The 25,555-nt window shown below is 39.2% G+C and overlaps 1 protein-coding gene and 1 long non-coding RNA gene across 2 annotated transcripts; one reads left to right on the top strand and one right to left on the bottom strand.

Moving 5' to 3' along the window:
• The first annotated feature begins 616 nt into the window (after positions 1 to 616).
• On the top strand, positions 617 to 9,507 carry LOC306902667. Its single transcript, XR_013787464.1, has 4 exons — positions 617 to 825; positions 1,476 to 1,625; positions 8,317 to 8,479; positions 8,590 to 9,507. It is a non-coding gene; the product is annotated as an uncharacterized lncRNA (long non-coding RNA).
• Positions 6,011 to 25,299, bottom strand: LOC306902662 (uncharacterized protein). The gene is made up of 8 exons (XM_079471422.1): positions 24,925 to 25,299; positions 24,082 to 24,141; positions 23,775 to 23,834; positions 23,322 to 23,362; positions 22,790 to 22,846; positions 21,839 to 21,955; positions 6,198 to 6,292; positions 6,011 to 6,129 (listed from the first exon to the last, which is right to left on the bottom strand). Exons 1-7 carry the CDS (start codon positions 25,217 to 25,219, stop codon positions 6,224 to 6,226), a joined length of 699 nt encoding a protein of 232 aa, XP_079327548.1. The 5' UTR covers positions 25,220 to 25,299; the 3' UTR covers positions 6,011 to 6,129; positions 6,198 to 6,223.
• Positions 25,300 to 25,555: the final 256 nt, after the last annotated feature.

The following is a 25,555-nucleotide window of genomic DNA, read 5'->3' as shown; positions in this document are numbered from 1 at the left end:
AATCCGAATAGAAAGAATATATTAATATAATTTCCTGACAGCAAATTTGTATTGTGCACAATTGTTATCACATATTTATTTCATTGTCATTTCAAAGTAATGCCATTACATTACAAAGGAGCACCCTCGAAAAAGGTAAGCAAGTAACATTTATTTATATAGCACTTTTCACAGATAAAAATCACAAAGTGCTTCACAGTAAAATAAAATACAATAACAATTTAAAATACAGTGAACCCTGCCCTTTTCAGTTTTGTCCTGTTTTTGATCACGAGGCATTTTTTGATTTTGTAACTCTGTGGATTTACCTCTCCACCTTTTGGATTACTTACTTGGGTGAAAATACTACTTTTGCCTTTGGCCCTATCCCTTACACCAGAGACCGGAGTTTGAGCCCAGGTCCTGACAATTAACAAACTGACTGTTAATGTAGACACATTTTAAGAGCTCCCGTGCAATGCCACTGGAAGATGTGACACAACGCTATGACAGTTTCTTGAACGTTAAACTACAAATCAACCTTTCTTGGCTTAGTGTTTGTGGGAAGTGACTTTATATAAAACGGCTTTATATGCAAACAAAAGCTAAGAGAGGGTGTTACAGATATTATCAGGTCACATCTATGAGCCACAAATGGTTTTGTTTCAACTGTCCCTCTACAGAGCAGTACGAATGAGTGAGTATGTTCTACTGCATGCCTGGTATCTGTCAGGGGTGGACATGGACACCCGTGACTATAATGATAGGACAGCCATGGATTAGGCTGTTCGGGTGGGCGAAAAGACCATCACCGCCAAGCTTCAGGAATACAGAACCACGCCACTGGTAAGAATAACTTTCTTATTGAACAATATTAGTGGACATTGAAAAAACAATCTCAGATAATTACAGTTGTATTTTTTTCGTATGTGATTATTAATGCTATGTATACAGTAAGTAGCTGTGAGCAATAATGAAAAAAAATATATACATAATAATTAAAGTTGTATTTTTTTCGTATGTGATTATTAATGCTATGTATACAGAAAGTAGCTGTGAGCAATAATATATATATATATATATAATTACAGTTGTATTTTTTTATCATGTGATTATTAATGCTATATATACAGTAAGTAGTTTTGAGCAATAAAAAAATATATATATATATATATATGAAAGGGCATCTAGTTATATCTACGTAAAAGAAAATTGAGCCCAAACACTGCAGATTTACAATATGTAAAAAACAAAGTTCTCCCATCAGGTCACAAAACACAGACCTTGAACGTTTTGTAAAAACAGATCATTTGTATATTGTAGCAACATCAATATATTGTGCTCGTCGCGCACACACAGCCTGTTTCCTAGTGCTCTTTTATACTGTAACAATCAGGCAAATGAAAGTCAGAGCAAACCCCACAGGAACCAGTATGAAAGCTGTATTACTTTAAACCCATAAAAACACACTCATATTGCACATTACCCCACTCAAGGCTTGCTGAAATCTTCCAGAAGCCAGATCCCTAAAGACAGGAGGCACAGAGCTCGATCTCACACTGGGTCCGGCAATAATCCAGGTTTCGGTGGCACCCGCACAGTGAATGCGCAGCTCTAGCAGCACAAATGAAGACTGCAACTTAAATGTAAGATTCAACCTGAAGTTCAGCTGATTTGACATGTAAATAATTTGAAGTGTTTGTAGCCTCTCAGACATCCATGGTTTGATTTTCAGTGCATTCCAGTCCATTGACTGTTATTAGTTTTTTATATTATTATTTGTTAGTTTTTGATCTAAAATAGATTTTGATCAGTCAAAGAAAAACAGGATGAAGAGGAGAATGTCAACATTTACTTTTGTGTGACGTGAATTTGTTATATAGCCTACAGTGTTATCTTTGTTTATTTAATGAATAATGTTCAGTATTTTTTAATAAATGTAAAAAAAATGTCCATTGCAGTTTATTTAATATGAATGATGATGGCTATCAAAAAACTATATAAAATCACTCACATAAAAACATTTCATTCTAGTATCGGTATCGATATCGACGATACTTGTCCTGAAAGTACTTGGTATCGGATCGGAAAGAAAATAATTGGTATCGCCCATCCCTAACAACACACGTGCGTGCGACTTCATGCGGCGCTGCGCAAACCGATCGGAGTATGACAATGGAGTATCGCGAGAGGGATTTGATGCGCTCCGCTTTTCAATCGATCTCGCGATACTTTTCGTACAGATCGCCGAGCGGTCCGAGAAGCCTCACACACTTGTAAATTCAATGGAGCATTTTCGCGCACTTACGTTATTGTCGTTTTTGCGCATGATTTAAATACGATGTAAAACTTGTACAGTATGTTTTTTTAATACATTTAACAATGCAAATTATTGTGGGTGTACAATTCATTCCTATGTGTGTATTTGATGCTGTGGTTGTGCATGTTCAGCAGTAATATTCAGTTGTTTAGGTGACGTTTTTTTTGCTCATGATGTTTATTGCATTCGAATGTTAAATACTTGAACACTTTGCATCTGGAATAGACTTTAATTCATGAGCCAGGAATGGTTTAAATAGATATTTTTTATACAAATTTCTAGAAATTCAAATTGACAAATGACCATGTGTTTAGCTAGCCAAAACAATGTTAGTGTACATCACATTTCTAAAAGGCTGAAGAAAAATCCAAAACATCACAAGTTGTTTTGGGATAAATATAGAATTTTTAATAACATATCAAAACAGCAAAAAGTCAAGATTCAAACATACCGTCTGAAAACAAAGCAAAGTTGATTCTGTTAATGCACACTCATATTCATTGTGTTATTAGGCAGTTTTTAGATGCATTAAACTTGAACTATTTTAATAAATCAAGGTTCACCAAAACTAGCTAATTTAACCTGAAGGGTCTAACTTACCACCATGGTTCACATGTATCAAATAGGTTATCATTTACTGAGAAATGTCATCAGGCAGAGATCACCAGGCCGAACCGGAGCTGGGATGCACATCGGGCTAAAGCAGAGCTGAATCTGTCAGCCTCAAGTGTGCCAGAGATGAAACATGGAAACAAAAGCTGATTTTAGCGTAGAAGTTGTTCACATATACACTAACAAAATTGACCAATATGCTGATATAGCTATTAAGCAAGTGTGTGTATTAAGTTTAGTAGACATAATTTAGTAACAGTCACCAAGAAAATAGTCATCTGTAATATTGAATCAAAATATGACTTAAGTTAAATCAATATCAAATCTGAATAATAAAAATGCATAATCAGAACGGCCATTTCAATTTGAATGCCCTTATTTAGCATCCGGCTTTATGAACTGAGCCAATGAGATGTTAAGTCACTTAGTAATAATGACAAAATAATAATTTGTGTAGGATTTGGCCATAATACCATAAAATTTATTTTTTTATTTTATCTCAATTCAACTCGAAAGCATATAGAAAAAGGTCATCCGGCCGAGGAGATCATGAGGGCGAACTGGAACTGTCAGCTTCAGGTGTCCACGATCACCCAGGGATGAAACATGAAAATAAAAGCTGATATTAGTCTAGTAGAGGTCCCAAATATACACCATTCTAAAGCAGGGGTTCCTGACCTTTTAACCACTCACAGAAACTAAATTTCTACCCAATAAATTATTTGAGACGTTTTGATTTTTGGACTTGACATGTATGAAATATAAAAAAGGGAAAAGGAAAATAAGAACAGCGTAAATCAGCTTGGGCCCCCTTGTGGTGGACACTATCATAAACAACATTTACCTTATAACACCTGGGGCTTATACCATGAAGGTGGTTTAGATGGCCAGTCAGGTAAATTTAGATCTAGTTTGCCCCAACCTGGGTTTAAGGGACCACGAAAGTAATTTGGCTTTAATCTGTGTTCATCCCCATGGTTACATAGTCTGCAAGGTTAACCAGCTCTGGAGCAGGTTGATCCAGATTAGAGATCTCACAATGACACTGATCTACATTTACATTTAGTCATTTAGTAGACGCTTTTATCCAAAGGATTTAATCAGAAGTGAGCAAATTTTCACAATGGCCGTTACAATGGCTAGGTCGTCCTAATAATATGTAAAAAAAAATATATATATATATCAAATGTAAAAATAAATACAACAGTTACTCTTAAAATCAAATTTTCTTATACTCATTTTCCATGTCTTTGCTGTGCTACATACAGTACGTGACTGTTGCGTTGCGTTTTTCATTCTGTGATGAACACCTAGGAACACTTTCGGTTTCATTGTGTTACCAGGACATTTATCTTCTTTGTCCACTAAAGAAACTAATTTTACTGTAGTAAAGCAATAAAATAAAACAATACCTGCAAATCCATGCTCATTTCACATTCACTTAAACTTTATTTGTGAATGTTGCGTTTTTTAATAGAATATACTGTTCTCTAATATCAGCCACCATTGTTTGTGGCTCTTTTTTAAAGTATTGATTTGGCACAGGTAAAAATAAATACCTAAAAACAATACCCAACCCTACTGGCCATTTAACACTAGCTTTGTATACTGTGCTAGGCTTTAATGGACTAGTTTGATGCACTTATGTATTTTGTTGCCTATGATGTTATAATTGCTTCCAATGTTTCCTCATCTGTAAGTCGCTTTGGATAAAAGCGTCTGCTAAATGACTAAATGTAAATGAAACATAGACAACGCATTAAATAAAACACAGCAATCTGAATTACATAAAAATCATGTCTTACCCTATATTTCTTGGGATATATTATCATCATTTGGGGAATTTCTCAGCTGTGAAAATAATCATTTTAAGATTTCATGAACAAATATCTCGCAGCTATGAACAGAGAGAGAGAGAGAGAGAAGGAGAGAGAGAGAAGGAGAGAGAGAGAGAGAGAGAGGGGGAGAGAGAAGGAGAGAGAAGGAGAGCGAGAAGGAGAGAGAAAGAGAGAAAGAGAGAGAGAAGGAGAGAGAGAGAGAGAGAGAGAGAGAGAGAGAGAGAGAGAGAGAACGAGAGAGAGAGAGAGAGATGGTATTCCCAGGCTAACATTATACATGTAGGAAGAGAAGTAGAAAACATTATAAAAGAGCCTCCACTGAGATTAGCCACCAACAAAACTTCAACGCAAAACGTCATTTTACGAGGAGGCTCATGCTTCACATTATTCCTATATCAAGTACGTTACCTTCTACGAGCGGGCTCTCCTCGACCGAGGACCGTTCCACAGATGGAATCGGAGGACGCCGATAACGCCAATCAATCCATTGACGTCCACGAGCAGGTTCATGTAACCAGTCTAGAAAGGGTAGATTTTCTCTATGCTCTTCACAGAAGATACGATGCAACTTTGTTGCGATGGGACCTCTCTTTAGCGCTCTCAACCGCTCCGTCTCCATCTTCTGGATTTCTTCGATTTCAGGCCAAAGGGACTTGCCCTCCAGAAACCGATACATGGACATGTCCTCCTTAGCCATCGTGCAAAGACCAAAAGAAACTTCTGCCAACGCGCGCGTCTCATCCATCTTTGCATTCTCTCAGTCTTTAACATTGCTATTGGGGGACTTTATGTCATTCTCGAGGTTTGTTTCTGATAAAATTCAACAGCCGCTGTAATTGCCACAATACACACAGAAATGCTGAGTAAAGGCTGGCGTGGTCTCTTATTTTTTCTGCGGCTGCACATTATATTAGACATTTATTAAAACTGTATAGTGAGAAAGTCCCTCTGGTGGTCGAAAACAGGCTACATGTTAGACTCAACATTTCATCACATTATTTCTTCAATGTAAGTCCCAGTTCAATTCCAGATGAAGATCTTTCATTCTATCGTAGTAAGCCTGGTCAAAGCGTTCACTTTGTGCTACGGTCAGTGAGTTCTTCCAGTCTCCAACTGTTCCTGTAACACCGTTAAAAAGTGATCAAATAAAACAAAAATAACTTTATTATTATGATTTTGGTTATTCTATTTTCTCTGACCTTTTCGAACAAAAAGTCCTTTTGGCTGGTCAGTGACGTTCTCAGGGAGGAATTCGTAGTTGGCTTTGGGGTCTGTCTTCATGTTGCTGAAAGTGGCTTTTCCCACCACTTTATCAGTCGCTTCATCTGACAGTTTCTTCCCCACAAACTCACAGATTTTCACAACGACGGATCTCAGGTCCTGAGAAAAGATGAAGGCATTAAAGTATTTGTAATACTTGAATGAGTAACCAGCCAAACAGTTCTCACCTTGATCATCTCTTCATAAGTCAGGATCAAGATGTTGTATTTGTCTTTGTTTGAGATCCATCCTCTGATGTGATCGAACCAACATCCACCGACCACTAAACCAAAAACATAACCTTAAACAATAATACATTTCTCAATGATGCACATATTTCAAGTAAAGTCCTGCAAGGATCTTACTCCATCCTGTGAAGAACTTATCCAGCAACTCGTCATAGCTTTCTACAGATTCCAAGCTCTTAATTTTTTTGGCAAAATGGAAATAAGACACCAAGACATCTTTAGGGTTTCTCATCACATAGATAATCTAGGAAGAAAAAAGTGATGCAGTAGAAAGCAATGGGAAGTCACTGTAATGACAATACCTGCAAATCCGTACCCACAATTTTGTACCGTACTCACAGATTCTAAACTGTACCCACAAGTTTCCAAAACGTGCTCTCGGTTTTGAAAAATGCCCCACCAGTCTATGAAATCTGTACCCACAAATTCATAATATGTGCCCACGTTTCGAAATCTGTTTGCACGGTTTTGTAAATTGCATTCACAGAATAAAAGCCTCGGTCATAATGAACGGGAAAGCGATTTATTGCCCTTATGATAGGGCAATACAAGACACCGCTTGTTTGCTGGACGCAGGGTTCTTAATGGGGTGTAGGAGGGTGTGAAGGTATGCCGGTGCAGATCCAGTGATAGTCCTGTAGGCAAGCATCAGTGACTTGAATCTGATAAGGGCTTCAAACAGTAGCCAGTGGAGAGAGATGAAAGGGGCGTCACATGAGCCCTGTTGGGCTGTTGGAAGACAAGGCGTGCTGCTGCGTTTTAAACCAGCTATGGGTAAAAAGGGTTATTAGGTTTTGATTATTTCATTGATTTGGTGACAATCTTTACATTTACAATGTTTGTTTTTGGTATTTGTCCGGGTAACTCAAGTCATAATTAAACGTCTTTAACGTTGAGTCCGGTATTTCTGGTGGTTTCTGCTACTCGCACACATGACAATAAATAGCTCATGCAGATGTTGCGTAATCATCCCGCTCACATATTTAAACACGTAACACTCTGTGAGATAGGGTCTAACCTTTCTAATGTTGAATAAGGCATAACAGCATGACCGCGTTGTCTTTGCAATGTGATCATAGAAGGACAACTGTCCGTCAATTATGACTGAGGTTCCTGGCTGTTTTGGAAGGAGGAATCGTGGTATTGCCAAATTGGACGGTGAGGTCGTTTTGCACCGTGGGGTGTGCCGGAAACACGAGTAGTTCTGTCTTGCCCGGGTTAAGCTGAAGGTAATACTCTTTCATCCAAGCTGAGATGTCTTCTAGGCAGGCTGTTATGTGAGCTGCTACAGTGGTATCTTCTGGGTGAAACAAGATGTAGATCTGGGTGCCGTGCGCCTGTATGATGGGTCCCAAGGATGTCGTGTGGATGGAAAAAAGCAGCTGTCCAAGCACAAATCTCAGAGTGACCCCAGTGATCATGTGGTGAGCAGTGGCCAGCGAGCCCCTCCACGTCAAAGGATCTGCCGGAGAGGTAGGATTTGAACCAGAGAGGGGAGGCTGAGATTGCTAGAGACGACAGGCTTTCTAGAAGTTTTTGGTGATTAACAGTGTCAAACGCTGCGGATAGGTCTAGCAGAATCAGGACCAAGGATTTAGATTCCCCCTTGACATGCTTCTGTGACCAATAGAAGTGCTGTCTCAGCGGACAGGTTTGTTTTGAAGCCAGACTGCTTGTGATCTGTTAGTTTTTTTCTGGGAAAGGAAGGAAGACACCTGTTTGAAAACCGCCCTTACAAGAGTTTTAGCAATAAATGGGAGGAGAGAGATAGGTATATAACTGTGGGGTGTGACCTGGGCCTGTTTGAATGTGGATGGAAAAGTGCCGGTGAGCCGGTGGTGATGATGTGTGTGAGTGCAGGTGTGAGTGTGCTGGATATGTCCTAAAGGAAATGGGAGGTGACTGGGTCAAGGGGACAGGGTGGGGTGGCTAGAGGGAAGTCTGGTGACTTACGTGTCAGTCGGTTGGATGAAAGGGGAGAATTCAATGTTTGAAGTGAGGGTAGTGTGTACCAAGGCCTGAGGTGCTGACAATTGTTTGCTGATGGATGTTTTCTCAGTGAAAAATACAGCAAAGTCTTCCACGGTTTGTCCAGTTGGATGTTGAAGTCCCCAAAGACTACAAGAGGGCCACAATCCTCCCGAAATGATGAGAGCAGGACATCGAACAATGAAGTTGTGCAGATGACCTGGGGGCGGTAAACTACGACAATATTGAGCTGAGTGGGTGAAGTTATATTGACAGCATGGTATTCAAATGAATAGTTGTTGCATAGGGAAAATAGTGTGGAATTTTTCAGATTATTGTTGACCTGTGCCTCCTCCTCTTCCAGATTGTTGGGGAGAGTGAGAGGAGGATTAGTTCGTGGAGAAAGCAGCTGGTGTGGCAGAGTCCTCAAGAATCCATGTCTCAGTAAGGCCTAGAATGCGAATGTCAGACTTGCTAGCAAAAGCATGGATGAAGTCTGTCTTCCTCACAGCTGACTGGCAGTTCCAGAGACCCACAGAGAGAGTCAGAGGTGTGGAAGGGGACTGCCGTGAGAGTGAACGAGACAAGCCTTGCGTCTTGGGCGAGAGCAATGTCTGCATGGAGTACAGGAATAAACTGGAAACACATTATGTTAGTATACAATTAAATAAAAACAAAGGTATGTTAAATATAAAGATGTGCCTTGCCGGTTGATGGCAACTTAATGTGACCTCAGTAACACACTACTCCAACGGAAGAAAAAACCCTAACACCTTATCAATCAGTCAACAAGTAATTCAATTAACAAGCTCAAATAATCGTAACTAACAACAGGCACAGTCCAGTTCAACAGTTAAAACAAGGTAGCAGGGTATATAGCAGACTTACGCACCACTACTGCAGATTTCTGATGACTATTTGCTTCTTTACGCGTCTTACACTTTGAATGGGCAACTGATAACACACCAAAGACACAGAGAAAAACGAATTCGTGTACCATATGACCCCTTTAATAAATGTGTTTGAAATCAAATTGACATAGTTTGGATGCAATGCAACATACTAAACATTTTTATATTTAAATTAAGCTTTGTTTTTTGCAGTCTTTCAGCTTTAAAGAGAAATATAGAAGAAATGCACATTTGTTTCTATTAAAAAAAAAAAGAGTCCTGACATTGGTCCAGACACAGGTTTGGCAAAGATCACCGTGTCACAATTTTCCAAAGTCTATTTGTAGTCAAATTTCACAAGGACTTGAAGAATAAAACCTAGTCTATGTTACAATAAATACAGGAAAGTTGAAAGACAGAAATCACGAATCTGCTTGTTGCATACTAGTGCTTCAACACTCCAATGTGGAGCTCACGTGCATTGACTTTGTCAATGTGTGCATTGTTTTAACAAATTGACGATAGAGATGCACAATGGCCGTACAATTAACTAATTTAAAGTTTATGAAAACATAATTAATGAAGATATTATTTAAAACGTTTTAGGTTTTAACTGTGGGAACAATTTATGAAAGCGTGCGGACGCTTTATGAATTTGTGGGTACGGATTGCAAAACTGTGGATAAGGATTTGCAGGTCTTGTCTTTTTCTGGGAGTTCCACATTTTACAGCTTTCAAACGGGTAATATAATAGTTTATTAGGTTTATTTTAAGAAGACAGCAATATGGCCTGTAAATGGGACCTCCGGAGGACGCAACCCTCTGAAACAAGCTTCTGATGGATTCATAATTTATACGTTTGCAGTGGTTTTGTTGTTTGCAAATATTAGATAAACTAACACAGTCTCTTCACCGGACACAGCACAAAAGACAATAAAATGTATAAGAACCCATTATAATTTGCCATTTTGTCCACTTGATGCGGCGCGCTGTGACAATCCCATTGGAACAAGCCGTGCTGTCACCCCAGTTGCATCTGGTGTAGACACAGAAAGCATCTACTCTTACTATGGCGTCAGAATTTGGACAAAACTCTGTGAGCGTGTGAACCCAGCGCGCAAGTGAATTACAGCAGCGCAAGCACAGTGACGGAGCTTGGACGTAAAATACAAACCGCAAAACCCACACTCGAACACAAAAATAGAGACCGCACTCATAAAGCAACACTTGCGAGTGAAAATCACAAACTCCCGAGTCAAAGCAGATTGCTCGTGCACGCTGGGATTCTACAGGCGTGCAAACTGGGATTCTAAACGTACGCGAGTCATTTTGAGTTTTGGCTCTCAGGGGTTCGGGACACTACGACAACAAATCCCAGTGGCCCCGCTATTTCCTGGGACTCCGGTTGTGATTGGCTGTTGCTGCCGGCCTCAAGTCGATGACAAAACGTTAGAGAAAAGGTGTGTTTAGAAAAGAGGTTGTTCATGTAATCATTTTGTGTTTTTTTCGATAATGGATGATCAAAATTTGCATGCAAGTGATATAAATATAGTAGAAATGTTACCTGTCCATGTGTTACGTAGTGTTACAAAGTTAAAGGTTAGGAATATGATTATGTAGTTTTACATAACGTCATGAGTGTATGTTAGCATTGTTTGTCTTTGGCATCTGACCTTAATTTCTATAACAAAATACTAAAACGTTATCTAATATTGTTGATAATGTGAGTCTGGAGACTGTGTATGTACACAATGATTCAATATACACTTAGCTTATGTGTAACTTAAATAAATAACTATGTACTTTGTAAAACATGAACAGGTAACATTTCTACTATATTCATCTATTGCACTGTAACTTCAATAACTGCATTAACTAATCTAATGCACGGTAACTCTATTAACTGCATTTACTCATCTATTGCACTGTAACTTCAATAACTGCATTAACTAATCTAATGCACGGTAACTCTATTAACTGCATTTACTCATCTATTGCACTGTAACTTCAATAACTGCATTAACTAATCTAATGCACGGTAACTCTATTAACTGCATTTTACTCATCTATTGCACTGTAACTTCAATAACTGCATTAACTAATCTACTGCACGGTAACTCTATTAACTGCATTTTACTCATCTATTGCACTGTAACTTCAATAACTGCATTAACTAATCTAATGCACGGTAACTCTATTAACTGCATTTTACTCATCTATTGCACTGTAACTTCAATAACTGCATTAACTAATCTAATGCACGGTAACTCTATTAACTGCATTTACTCATCTATTGCACTGTAACTTCAATAACTGCATTAACTAATCTAATGCACGGTAACTCTATTAACTGCATTTACTCATCTATTGCACTGTAACTTCAATAACTGCATTAACTAATCTACTGCACGGTAACTCTATTAACTGCATTTACTCATCTATTGCACTGTAACTTCAATAACTGCATTAACTAATCTAATGCACGGTAACTCTATTAACTGCATTTTACTCATCTATTGCACTGTAACTTCAATAACTGCATTAACTAATCTACTGCACGGTAACTCTATTAACTGCATTTTACTCATCTATTGCACTGTAACTTCAATAACTGCATTAACTAATCTAATGCACGGTAACTCTATTAACTGCATTTTACTCATCTATTGCACTGTAACTTCAATAACTGCATTAACTAATCTAATGCACGGTAACTCTATTAACTGCATTTACTCATCTATTGCACTGTAACTTCAATAACTGCATTAACTAATCTAATGCACGGTAACTCTATTAACTGCATTTACTCATCTACTGCACTGTAACTTCAATAACTGCATTAACTAATCTAATGCACGGTAACTCTATTAACTGCATTTTACTCATCTATTGCACTGTAACTTCAATAACTGCATTAACTAATCTAATGCACGGTAACTCTATTAACTGCATTTACTCATCTATTGCACTGTAACTTCAATAACTGCATTAACTAATCTAATGCACGGTAACTCTATTAACTGCATTTTACTCATCTATTGCACTGTAACTTCAATAACTGCATTAACTAATCTAATGCACGGTAACTCTATTAACTGCATTTACTCATCTATTGCACTGTAACTTCAATAACTGCATTAACTAATCTAATGCACGGTAACTCTATTAACTGCATATACTCATCTATTGCACTGTAACTTCAATAACTGCATTAACTAATCTAATGCACGGTAACTCTATTAACTGCATTTACTCATCTACTGCACTGTAACTTCAATAACTGCATTAACTAATCTAATGCACGGTAACTCTATTAACTGCATTTTACTCATCTATTGCACTGTAACTTCAATAACTGCATTAACTAATCTACTGCAAGGTAACTCTATTAACTGCATTTTACTCATCTATTGCACTGTAACTTCAATAACTGCATTAACTAATCTACTGCACGGTAACTCTATTAACTGCATTTACTCATCTATTGCACTGTAACTTCAATAACTGCATTAACTAATCTAATGCACGGTAACTCTATTAACTGCATTTTACTCATCTATTGCACTGTAACTTCAATAACTGCATTAACTTTCTAATGCACGGTAACTCTATTAACTGCATTTACTCATCTATTGCACTGTAACTTCAATAACTGCATTAACTAATCTAATGCACGGTAACTCTATTAACTGCATTTTACTCATCTATTGCACTGTAACTTCAATAACTGCATTAACTAATCTAATGCACGGTAACTCTATTAACTGCATTTACTCATCTATTGCACTGTAACTTCAATAACTGCATTAACTAATCTAATGCACGGTAACTCTATTAACTGCATTTACTCATCTATTGCACTGTAACTTCAATAACTGCATTAACTAATCTAATGCACGGTAACTCTATTAACTGCATTTTACTCATCTATTGCACTGTAACTTCAATAACTGCATTAACTAATCTAATGCACGGTAACTCTATTAACTGCATTTACTCATCTATTGCACTGTAACTTCAATAACTGCATTAACTAATCTACTGCACGGTAACTCTATTAACTGCATTTACTCATCTATTGCACTGTAACTTCAATAACTGCATTAACTAATCTAATGCACGGTAACTCTATTAACTGCATATACTCATCTATTGCACTGTAACTTCAATAACTGCATTAACTAATCTAATGCACGGTAACTCTATTAACTGCATTTACTCATCTATTGCACTGTAACTTCAATAACTGCATTAACTAATCTACTGCACGGTAACTCTATTAACTGCATTTTACTCATCTATTGCACTGTAACTTCAATAACTGCATTAACTAATCTAATGCACGGTAACTCTATTAACTGCATTTACTCATCTATTGCACTGTAACTTCAATAACTGCATTAACTAATCTAATGCACGGTAACTCTATTAACTGCATTTACTCATCTATTGCACTGTAACTTCAATAACTGCATTAACTAATCTAATGCACGGTAACTCTATTAACTGCATATACTCATCTATTGCACTGTAACTTCAATAACTGCATTAACTAATCTAATGCACGGTAACTCTATTAACTGCATTTACTCATCTACTGCACTGTAACTTCAATAACTGCATTAACTAATCTAATGCACGGTAACTCTATTAACTGCATTTTACTCATCTATTGCACTGTAACTTCAATAACTGCATTAACTAATCTACTGCACGGTAACTCTATTAACTGCATTTTACTCATCTATTGCACTGTAACTTCAATAACTGCATTAACTAATCTAATGCACGGTAACTCTATTAACTGCATTTACTCATCTATTGCACTGTAACTTCAATAACTGCATTAACTTTCTAATGCACGGTAACTCTATTAACTGCATATACTCATCTTCTGGACTGCAACCTATTAACTGGATTAACTCATATACTGCACCGTAACTTTAATAACTGCATTAACTTCAACAACTGCATTAACTCACCTATTGCACTGCAACTTTAATAGCCAATGTCTATTTTACACTATTTTGCACTATCTTAGTCTAAATTATTATCTGTTCACATCCATCCTGTACATTTATGTTCATAGTATATACCCATCTGTATATATTGTTCATAGTATATACCTACTTTCATATTTTCATAGAACATACCTACTGCTAAATATTTTTATAATCCATGCCCACTGTATTATATTCTCTCATTGTACTCTGTATTTATTTTAACTGTATATCCTGCACTTGCTAACTGCACTTCTGGTTAGACCTAAACTACATTTCGTTACACTGTACTTGTATATGTGTAATGACAATAAAGTTGAATCTAATCTAATCTAATCACTAACATGCAAATTTTGATCATCCATTATCGAAAAAAACACAAAATGATTACATGAACAACTACAACCTCTTTTCTAAACACACCTTTTCTCTAACGTTTTGTCATCGACTTGAGGTTGGCAGCAACAGCCAATCACAACTGGAGTCCCAGGAAATAGCGGGGCCACTGGGATTGTCGTAGTGTCCCGAACCCCTGAGAGCCAAAACCCAAAATGACTTGCGCGCGTGTAGAATCCCAGTTTGCACGCGTGTGCAAGCAATCTGCTTGGACTCGGGAGTTTGTGATTTTCACTTGCAAGTGTTGATTTAGTGCGGTCTCGATTTTTTAAATGTTGCGTATAATAGTGGTCCACATTTGCTTGATGCATTCAATCGATGCTTCATTCGGTTTGAATCATTTTCAATATATAAGGAGTTTAGGGACAGTAATTTATTCTTAATTTATTGCTGGGTTGCAAATGCGGCGTTAATGCTAGTAATCGCTCTGTGTTTTTTATGCGAATTGAGAAATACAGCGAGTGAGATCACAGTGTCTGTGCAAAACCCTTGGCATGTTTGCTTATGTGTATTGCGATGTGTGTCATTCTTAAAAGAAAATAGCAAAACCCAGCCAACATGATTTAACTTTATTTCCTTTAAAACCGAATGTGCTCTATAATATCGTTGGATTATCTATATATACCCCGTATATGTTAACCCAGGATTAAGTTATAAACCTTCACGTATAAACATTGGTAGGCTACATTCACATACATTGGGGATGTATTAATTAACACTAATAACAGAAGCCTTACTTTTGCCTTTTGGATAATAAAGCTGAATTCTTATTATCAGCTGTTGGACTGTGATGAAAGTGAAGGTAGTTTAGCGCGTAGCTCAGTCAAACGTTTACAATGTCTGATTACCAAACACCACTCCAGAGGCTCTTCCTCTTTTCTAAGGAAGGCCTTACCCCTTTTTTTGCATATTCCTTTGGGCAGAGGTTATTAAAAGCACTCGGAATAGTGACATCATGTACCCAGGAAGTTAAGGGTCCGATTCCAGCAAGTCTCTGACAGAATTCGCATTTCAAAGACTACAAAGACAATATCTCGGATGGCACTGAACTTTGAGCTTTATCATTTTCCAGGTATTGTTTAGGCTCTAACAGCAACATTACACACTAACTAACGGTTTAAAATCTGATCGCGGTGAATGGGACCTTTAATTACGAACCCATGTTTTAACAAGTAGCTCAAAAGGAGCACATATTGAGCATCTATGGCCCATTTTCACACACACAACTTCCATCAACCTCCACCTCCTGCAGGAAGGAATCGCCCCAACACTTTACCGAAACGCAAAAGGTGTGCATTGAGATTTTTACCTTACTTTATAAAGTGCTATACTGATAAAGATGATATGAAAAGTTTTATTGTTTGTCATTTAAATGAGAGGTCATTACAGTGTTTTAATATGTAAAATTTAATGTTATATAAATTAGGAGCAATACTATGCCAAAATGTGCTTTTTATAAAAAATGTTCCGCTTTGTTTGGTGTCAAGTTATCAGTGTTATGACGTCTCACATTTATTTGTCACCTGCAGGAAAGACATTCATTCTAAACTTGTAAACGGAGAAGTGGAATCTGTTTTTAAAAGCCTGTAGCCTACTGACATGGAGAATCAAAACATTTAAATGCTTGTCATTTAAACGCAGCTCAATAGACCATTTTGTCACACTTTAATACCGATGAAACCGTATATAAAGCCCATATTTTACAACGTTTTTTCGTTTACGTCTTCACACGGGCCTCTGTTCTAGATCATTAATAATAATGTTGTTACATTTTCCGCCTTGTGCGGTTTACTTTCTCCGTTCCGCGTTCATTTCTAATTATACAAATTGTGATATGTCACACCTCACGTATTGGCTGAAAGATAGTATGTAGGCCTACTGTTGTCACTTTGTATCATTCATTTCTGGGTTAGCGGTTTGTCGCAGGTCTTGCACCCGCTCTGAGCGAGCCTCGAGCCGACAATCGGATTGATATTAATAGAAATGCACAATGAAAAACATCTCGGTTACGTCTGTAACCTCCGTTCCCTGATGGAGGGAATGAGACGTTGTGTAGAGAGACTGACTGGGGTTTGATCTTGAGAACCGACCTTCTCCGAGATAATTAATTTTAAAACGCCAATGGGCTTGGCGAATGGCACGCGCACGCCAGTCTCCGCCATGTACATACGGGTATAAAGGAAGATGGCGGCAGTCATTCACTCACGCTTTGTACTGAGGAACCTGAGAGGGCATCCCGGTCAATGTAGTGATTCGGCGCAGCGTTGGGGCATGAAGACACAACGTCTCGTTCCCTCCATCAGGGAACGGAGGTTACAGACGTAACCGAGACGTTCCCCTTCAGTCGACGCTTTTTGGCGCGAGAGAGCATGGCCGACATCTCAGCGTCAGTCTCCTCCGGAGCTCGACTGCCTGACGACAGGAGATCAGAGGAGTCTTCCGCATCCGATGCCAGCAGGCAGCTGTCCGATGCAGCGACAAAAATGGAGTCATCATCCCTATAGGAAGTCTTGCCACTATGAGATGGCCGTCTGCCGCTCATAGGGGACGAACCAGGTGGGCGTACAGGGGTATGGAGAGTCCGCGAGCATGAAGCTGATGGAGCGACATCCATCGGAGTTCCCGAAATCACCCGCGAACGCACGCACGCGAACGAACACACACGCGAACGGACGCACACGAACGCACGCGAACGAACGCACGCACGCAAACGAACAAACGCACGCGAACGAACAAATGCACACGAACGAACAAACGCACGCGAACGAACACACGCACGCGAACGAACACACGCACGCGAACACACACACACGCACTCGAACACTCGCACTCGAACACACACACGCATGCGAACACACACACAAACACACACACAAACGAACGAACACACACGAACGAACACACACACGAACACACACACACGCACACACACGAACGAACGAACACACACGAACGAACACACACACGAACAAACACACACACACGCACACACAAGAACGAACACACACACGAACGAACGCACACACACGAACGCACACACACACGAACGCACACACACGAACACACACACACGAACACACACACGAACGAACACACACACGAACGAACACACAAACACACACACGAACGAACGCACACACACGAACGCACACACACGAACACACACACACGAACACACACACACACACACGAACACACACACGAACGCACACACACGAACACACACACACACGAACACACACACGAACGAACACACACACGAACGAACACACACACGAACAAACACACACACGATGAAACACACACACACACACGAACGAACACACACACGAACGAACACACACACACACGAACGAACACACACACACGAACGAACACACACACACGAACGAACACACACACACGAACGAACACACACACACACGAACACACACACACACGAACGAACGAACACACACACACGAACACACACACACACACACACACACACACACACACGAACGAACATACACAAACGAACACACACACACGAACACACACACGAACACATGGATATGAACAGATAATAATTTAGATTAAAATAGTCACTTGCACTATTTTAATCTAAATTATTATCTGTTCATATCCACCTGTACATTAATGTTCATAGTATATAGTCATCTGTATATATTGTTCATAGTATATACCTACTGTCATATTTTCATAGAACATTCCTACTGCAAAATATTTTTATAGTCCATGCCCACTGTATTATATTCTCTCATATTGTATTCTGTATTTATTCTAACTGTATATCCTGCACTTGCTAACTGCACTTCTGGTTAGACCTAAACCACATTTCGTTACACTGTACTTGTATATGTGTAATGACAATAAAGTTGAATCTAATCTAATCTAAAAAACACACGTACGAAAACACAAACACACACGAACGAACGAACACACGAACACACACACGAACGAACACACACGAACGAACACACACAAACATGAACAAACACGAACACACACACGAACACACACACACGAACGAACACACACAAACACGAACAAACATGAACACACACACGAACAAACATGAACACACACACGAACACACACACGAACACACACACGAACACACACACGAACACACACACACGAACGAACACACACGAACGAACACACGAACAAACACACGAACACGAACACACACGAACACAAACGAACACACACGAACACACACACGAACACACACACAAACACACACACAAACACACACACAAACACGAACACACACGAACACACACACACACACAAAAAGCTAAACACTAATAACCAGCAACACTAAACATAAACAAACACGAACAACCAGCTAAACTAAACATTCAAAAACACATACACGAACACACACACAAACACACACACGAACACACACGAACGAACGAACGAACACACACACACGAACGAACACACGCGAACACACACACACACGAACACACACACAAACGAACACACACACAAACGAACACACACACACAAACGAACACACACACAAACGAACACACACACAAACGAACACACACACAAACACACACACAAACACACACACAAACACACAAACACACACACAAACACACACACAAACACACACGAAAACACACACACACGAAAACACACACACACGAACACACACACACACGAACACACACACGAACACACACACGAACACACACACGAACACACACACAAACACACACACAAACACACACACAAACACACACACAAACACACACACAAACACACACACAAACACACACACACAAACACACACACAAACACACACACACACAAACACACACACAAACACACACACAAACACACACACAAACACACAAACACACAAACACACACACACAAACACACACACAAACACACACACAAACACACACACAAACACACACGAACACACACACACACACGAACACACACGAACACACACGAACACACACACACAAAAAGCTAAACACTAATAACCAGCAACACTAAACATAAACAAACACGAACAACCAGCTAAAATAAACATTCAAAAACACATACACGAACACACACACAAACACACACACGAACACACACGAACACACACGAACGAACGAACACACACACACACAAACACACACACGAGCGGACACACACACACACGAACACACACACACACGAACACACACACACACGAACACACACACACACGAACACACACACAAACACGAACACACACAAACACGAACACACACACGAACACACACACAAACACGAACACACACACAAACACGAACACACACGAACGAACGAACACACACACACGAACACACACACACACACACACACACACACACACGAACACACACGAACACACACACAAACACGAACACACACGAACGAACGAACACACACACACGAACACACACACGAACGAACACACACAAACACGAACAAACACGAACACACACACGAACACACACACACGAACGAACACACGAACAAACACACACGAACGAACACACACACACACGAACACACACACACACACGAACACACACACGAACACACACACACGAACGAACACACACGAACGAACACACACACACAAACACACACACGAACACACACGAACAAACACACACACGAACACACACGAACAAACACACGAACACACACACACACGAACACACACGAACACACACACAAACACGAACACACACAAGAACACACACGAACACACACGAACACACACGAACACACACGAACACACACGAACACACACACAAAAAGCTAAACACTAATAACCAGCAACACTAAACATAAACAAACACGAACAACCAGCTAAACTAAACATTCAAAAACACATACACGAACACACACACGAACACAAACACGAACACACATTCAAAAACACATACACGAACACACACACGAACACAAACACGAACACACACACGAACACACACACGAACACACACACGAACACACACACGAACACACACACGAACACACACACACAAAAAGCTAAACACTAATCATAAACAAACACGAACAACCAGCTAAACTAAACATTCAAAAACACATACACGAACACACACACGAACACACACGAACACACACACGAACACACACACACAAAAAGCTAAACACTAATCATAAACAAACACGAACAACCAGCTAAACTAAACATTCAAAAACACATACACGAACACACACACGAACACACACACGAACACACACACGAACACACACACGAACACACACACGAACACACACACGAACACACACACGAACACACACACACAAAAAGCTAAACACTAATAACCAGCAACACTAAACATAAACAAACACGAACAACCAGCTAAACTAAACATTCAAAAACACATACACGAACACACACACGAACACACACACGAACACACACACGAACACACACACAAACACACACACAAACACACACACAAACACACACACAAACACACACACAAACACGAACACACACGAACACACACGAACACACACACACAAAAAGCTAAACACTAATAACCAGCAACACTAAACATAAACAAACACGAACAACCAGCTAAACTAAACATTCAAAAACACATACACGAACACACACACGAACACACACACGAACACACACACAAACACACACACAAACACACACACAAACACACACACAAACACGAACACACACAAACACACACGAACACACACGAACACACACGAACACACACGAACACACACACACAAAAAGCTAAACACTAATAACCAGCAACACTAAACATAAACAAACACGAACAACCAGCTAAACTAAACAGTCAAAAACACATACACGAACACACACACGAACACGAACACACACGAACACACACGAACACACACGAACACACACGAACACACACGAACACACACACACAAAAAGCTACACACTAATAACCAGCAACACTAAACATAAACAAACACGAACAACCAGCTAAACTAAACATTAAAAAACACATACACGAACAACCAGCTACACTAAACATTAACAAAGGGCAACAGTTATCCAGCATGCATTATCCACAAGCAATATCCAGCGTAAAACCCGGACACCGTCAGTCAAAGGATAATAAATTAAATGATGGAAACAGCAACTATAATAGCCCAACCAATGTCCAACTGGAAATACGTTGGACATGATGATCAGATTTTGAAAACAAAGACCACTTTGATATCAATCAACTACGGGGCTTGACCCCAATAAGGCTCAATAGTCATATCAATTTGAGCACCCTAGGCACTGTGTGAAGGTGCGTTTTACCGCTTTCCACTTTTTCCTGAAGAAGGCCTCTACCCTGTTGTATTTCACCTCAACTTCCCCATTGGGTTCACCAAAATCCTGAGATGTTGTTTGGGTACCCCTATCAGTCAATGAAATCTAAAACAAGAATACGAGAGAATATTGTCAAGAACAACAAGAAAATAATCTTGTACAGCTGCAGTGATTCACAAAAAGAAAACACAATTACAAAGTACCTCAGATCAGCCATAGAATACAAACTGTATGTTTTTTTACAGTGAGTGCCAGCGCAAATGTTTCCAAAGTCAATACATGTAAATAAAAAGTGCTTTTTAAGTATTAAGAAGAGACACTAGATATTAGGGTTGGGTACTGAAGATCTGGTATGTAACTGGACCGAATCAAAACACAGATTTCAGTGCCTCGTAAATGCTGACGGAGCCGTTGATTGAGACACTTTTCTGATAATACAAACCCAACATATCTAATAATATGGTTAAACGGTATATTTTTATCCAATTAAAAAATGTATGAAGCGTGTGCTTACCTTAGGGACGGTAAACACTAACATCTTTATAGCAATGTTAGTGTCCATGCTCATTTCACATTCACTTAAACTTTATTTGTGAATGTTGCGTTTTTTAATAGAATATACGGTTCTCTAATATCAGCCACCATTGTTTGTGGCTCTTTTTTAAAGTATTTGGCACAGTTAAAAATAAATAAATAAAAACAATACCCAACCCTACTGGCCATTTAACACTAGCTTTGTATACTGTGCTAGGCTTTAATGGACTAGTTTGATGCACTTATGTATTTTGTTGCCTATGATGTTATAATTGCTTCCAATGTTTCCTCATCTGTAAGTCGCTTTGGATAAAAGCGGTTGCTAAATGACTAAATGTAAATGAAACACAGACAACGCATTAAATAAAACACAGCAATCTGAATTACATAAAAATCATGTCTTACCCTATATTTCTTGGGATATATTATCATCCGGGCTCGACCGCATTCATCTGTTTGCCACTAATCCAAAAAGAAGCACAAATTATTAATACAATAAATAATGACAGTGCAGTTTAAAATGATTCACAGATAACATTCCTGTTATATTTGTTTTGTAATAATGTATACATCGGACTCGGGTGGGTTAGATTATTTTGTGACTAGTTAAAATGTAAAGTCTTTGGGTTTTACAGACACGGTTTAGCTTAAGCCAGGACATATCTGTCGCTTTTATGACAATGCCAGAGAAGAATACATTACTGGTGAGCATCTTGAGACAAAACAATAGCACTGATATGTTCGAAGATATTTCTTGGCAAGTTATATTCAGTTAAGACCGGTCACACAATCATTCGAGTCTGGGACTAACCTTAAGCCTTGTCTGTGAAACCGGGCCTTTGAAACTATGAAGAATCTTAAATGTCGGTAGGTGTAAAAATACAACAACATTTAGCCTTCTCTTTTCAGTTTAAAATTAAAACTAAAGGACATTTACCTCTCTGTTGGCTTGTCTGCTCGGTTCCTTGCTTGTATTCGCTATAAATGTAATAAAAACAAAGATGATTAAGGGACAGTTCTTAGGGTTATACATTTTACATAGCAATAAATGACATCAGCCACATGTAAATATGTGCCTGACCCGTTACGAACACATCATCTGTAGACATCACCTCGTCGTACAGGCATTCAAGGCTGTACGACGAGTGATATAGACATTACTTCTACATTGCTGTCTATGACTGACATAAGCCAGAAAGAACAAAAGTGTTTTATCTGTGACAAACACATCACTCTGTAAAGACATCTCCCTGACAGCCAGTGATTCCTTAACTATACTTGGATGAAAAGAATCGTTTAAATATCATAAACAGACATCACTGTTACATTATACATTACTGTGGAGAATTGACATTAGCCAATATCCACATATAAAGAAAATGTGTTTTACCCAAGACGAGCACATCGCCGTCCAAAGGCACTTCCTCGATGTCTTCTAGTGATTGTTGAGCTGTACATAAATGAAAGAAATTTTTCGATAAAAGTTTTTAAACGGACATCGTTGTTTAAATATATTATACATCGTTGTGTAGAACTTGCATTAGCCACATTTAAGATGATGTGCATCACCTTTTACAAACACATCATCTGTAGACATCACCTCGTCGTACAGGCATTCAAGGGTGATATAGCTATAAAAACATTACGTATGCATTGCTGTGTATGACTGACATAAGCCATCAAGAAAAGTGTTTTACCTGTGACAAACACGTCACTCTCTGAAGACATCCCACGGAAATCTCCTACTGATTCCTTAGCTATACATGGATGAGAAGAATCATTTAAATGTCACAAACAGACATCATTGAAACATTACTGTGGAGAACTGACATTAGCCAGTTTCAACATATAAAGTCAATGCGTTTAACCAATGGCAAACAGGTCAATGTCTAAAGACACCTCCTCGTTGTCTTCTAGTGATTGTGAAGGAAATCATAAACACTCTATAAACTGACACCATTGTTTAAATATGTTATACAGAAGTTGTGTAGAAGTGACATCACCATCCTTAATGTCTTTGGGGAATTTCTCAGCTGTGAAAATAATCATTTTAAGATTTCATGAACAAATATCTCGCAGCTATGAACAGAGAGAGAGAGAGAGAGAGAGAAGGAGAGAGAGAGAAGGAGAGAGAGAGAGAGAAGGAGAGAGAGAGAAGGAGAGAGAGAGAGAGAAGGAGAGAGAGAGAGAGAAGGAGAGAGAGAGAGAGAAGGAGAGAGAGAGAGAGAGAGAGAGAGAGAGAGAGAGAGAAGGAGAGAGAGAGAGAAGGAGAGAGAGAGAGAGAGAGAGAGAGAGAGAGAGAGAGAGAGAGAGAGAGAGAGAGAGAGAGAGAGAGAGAGGAGAGAGAGAGAGAGAGAGAGAGAGAGAGAGAGAGAGAGAGAAGGAGAGAGAGAGAGAAGGAGAGAGAGAGAGAGAGAGAGAGAGAGAGAGAGAAGGAGAGAGAGAATCCACTGAGATTAGCCACCAACAAAACTTCAACGCAAAACGTCATTTTACGAGGAGGCTCATGCTTCACATTATTCCTATATCAAGTACGTTACCTTCTACGAGCGGGCCCTCCTCGCCCGAGGACCGTTCCTCAGATGGAATCGGAGGACGCCGATAACGCCAATCAATCCATTGACGTCCACGAGCAGGTTCATGTAACCAGTCTAGAAAGGGTAGATTTTCTCTATGTCTATGGTCTTCACAGAAGATACGATGCAACTTTGTTGCGATGGGACCTCTCTTTAGCGCTCTCAACCGCTCCGACTCCATCTTCTGGATTTCTATGATTTCAGGCCAAAGGGACTTGCCGACCTGAAACCGATACATGGACATGTCCTCCTTAATCATCGTGCAAAGACCAAAAGAAACTTCTGCCAAAAGAAACTTCTGCCAACGCGCGCGTGTTATGAATCTTCCAGCGAGTTACGTCACAGTCACTGGCGATGAAAAACAACTGCTGGCGGTCAAGCTGCATTTAAAGGGACAGTTCACGCAACAATAAAAAAACTGTCATTTGACCACATCAGATCGCTTAACTAACAGTTTATGTCTTTAATTCGGTTCTGTAAACGATTTCCTTTATAAAAATAACCAGATTTCTGCAATAAATAAAACGAACACAAACACGATTGGTGTAGTAACCACGGTAACCACACATTAAGCGGGGTTCATACGTCTGAACAA

Source organism: Barbatula barbatula (assembly GCF_947034865.1).
Source record: "Barbatula barbatula genome assembly, chromosome: 13".
NCBI classification, from domain to species: domain Eukaryota; kingdom Metazoa; phylum Chordata; class Actinopteri; order Cypriniformes; family Nemacheilidae; genus Barbatula; species Barbatula barbatula.
This window is presented reverse-complemented; position numbering and strand designations above follow the sequence as displayed.

Bases quoted from the DNA above. Each gene is read 5' to 3' on its own strand.
- LOC306902662 (XM_079471422.1), bottom strand. From the start codon at position 25,219: ATGATTAAGGAGGACATGTCCATGTATCGGTTTCAGGTCGGCAAGTCC. The intron at 24,142-24,924 runs GTAACGTACTTG...ATCCATGTATAG, and splicing joins GGAGGGCCCGCTCGTAGAAG to CTAAGGAATCAGTAGGAGAT. The intron at 23,363-23,774 runs GTAAAACACATT...TTACATTTATAG, and splicing joins CGGCGATGTGCTCGTCTTGG to CGAATACAAGCAAGGAACCG.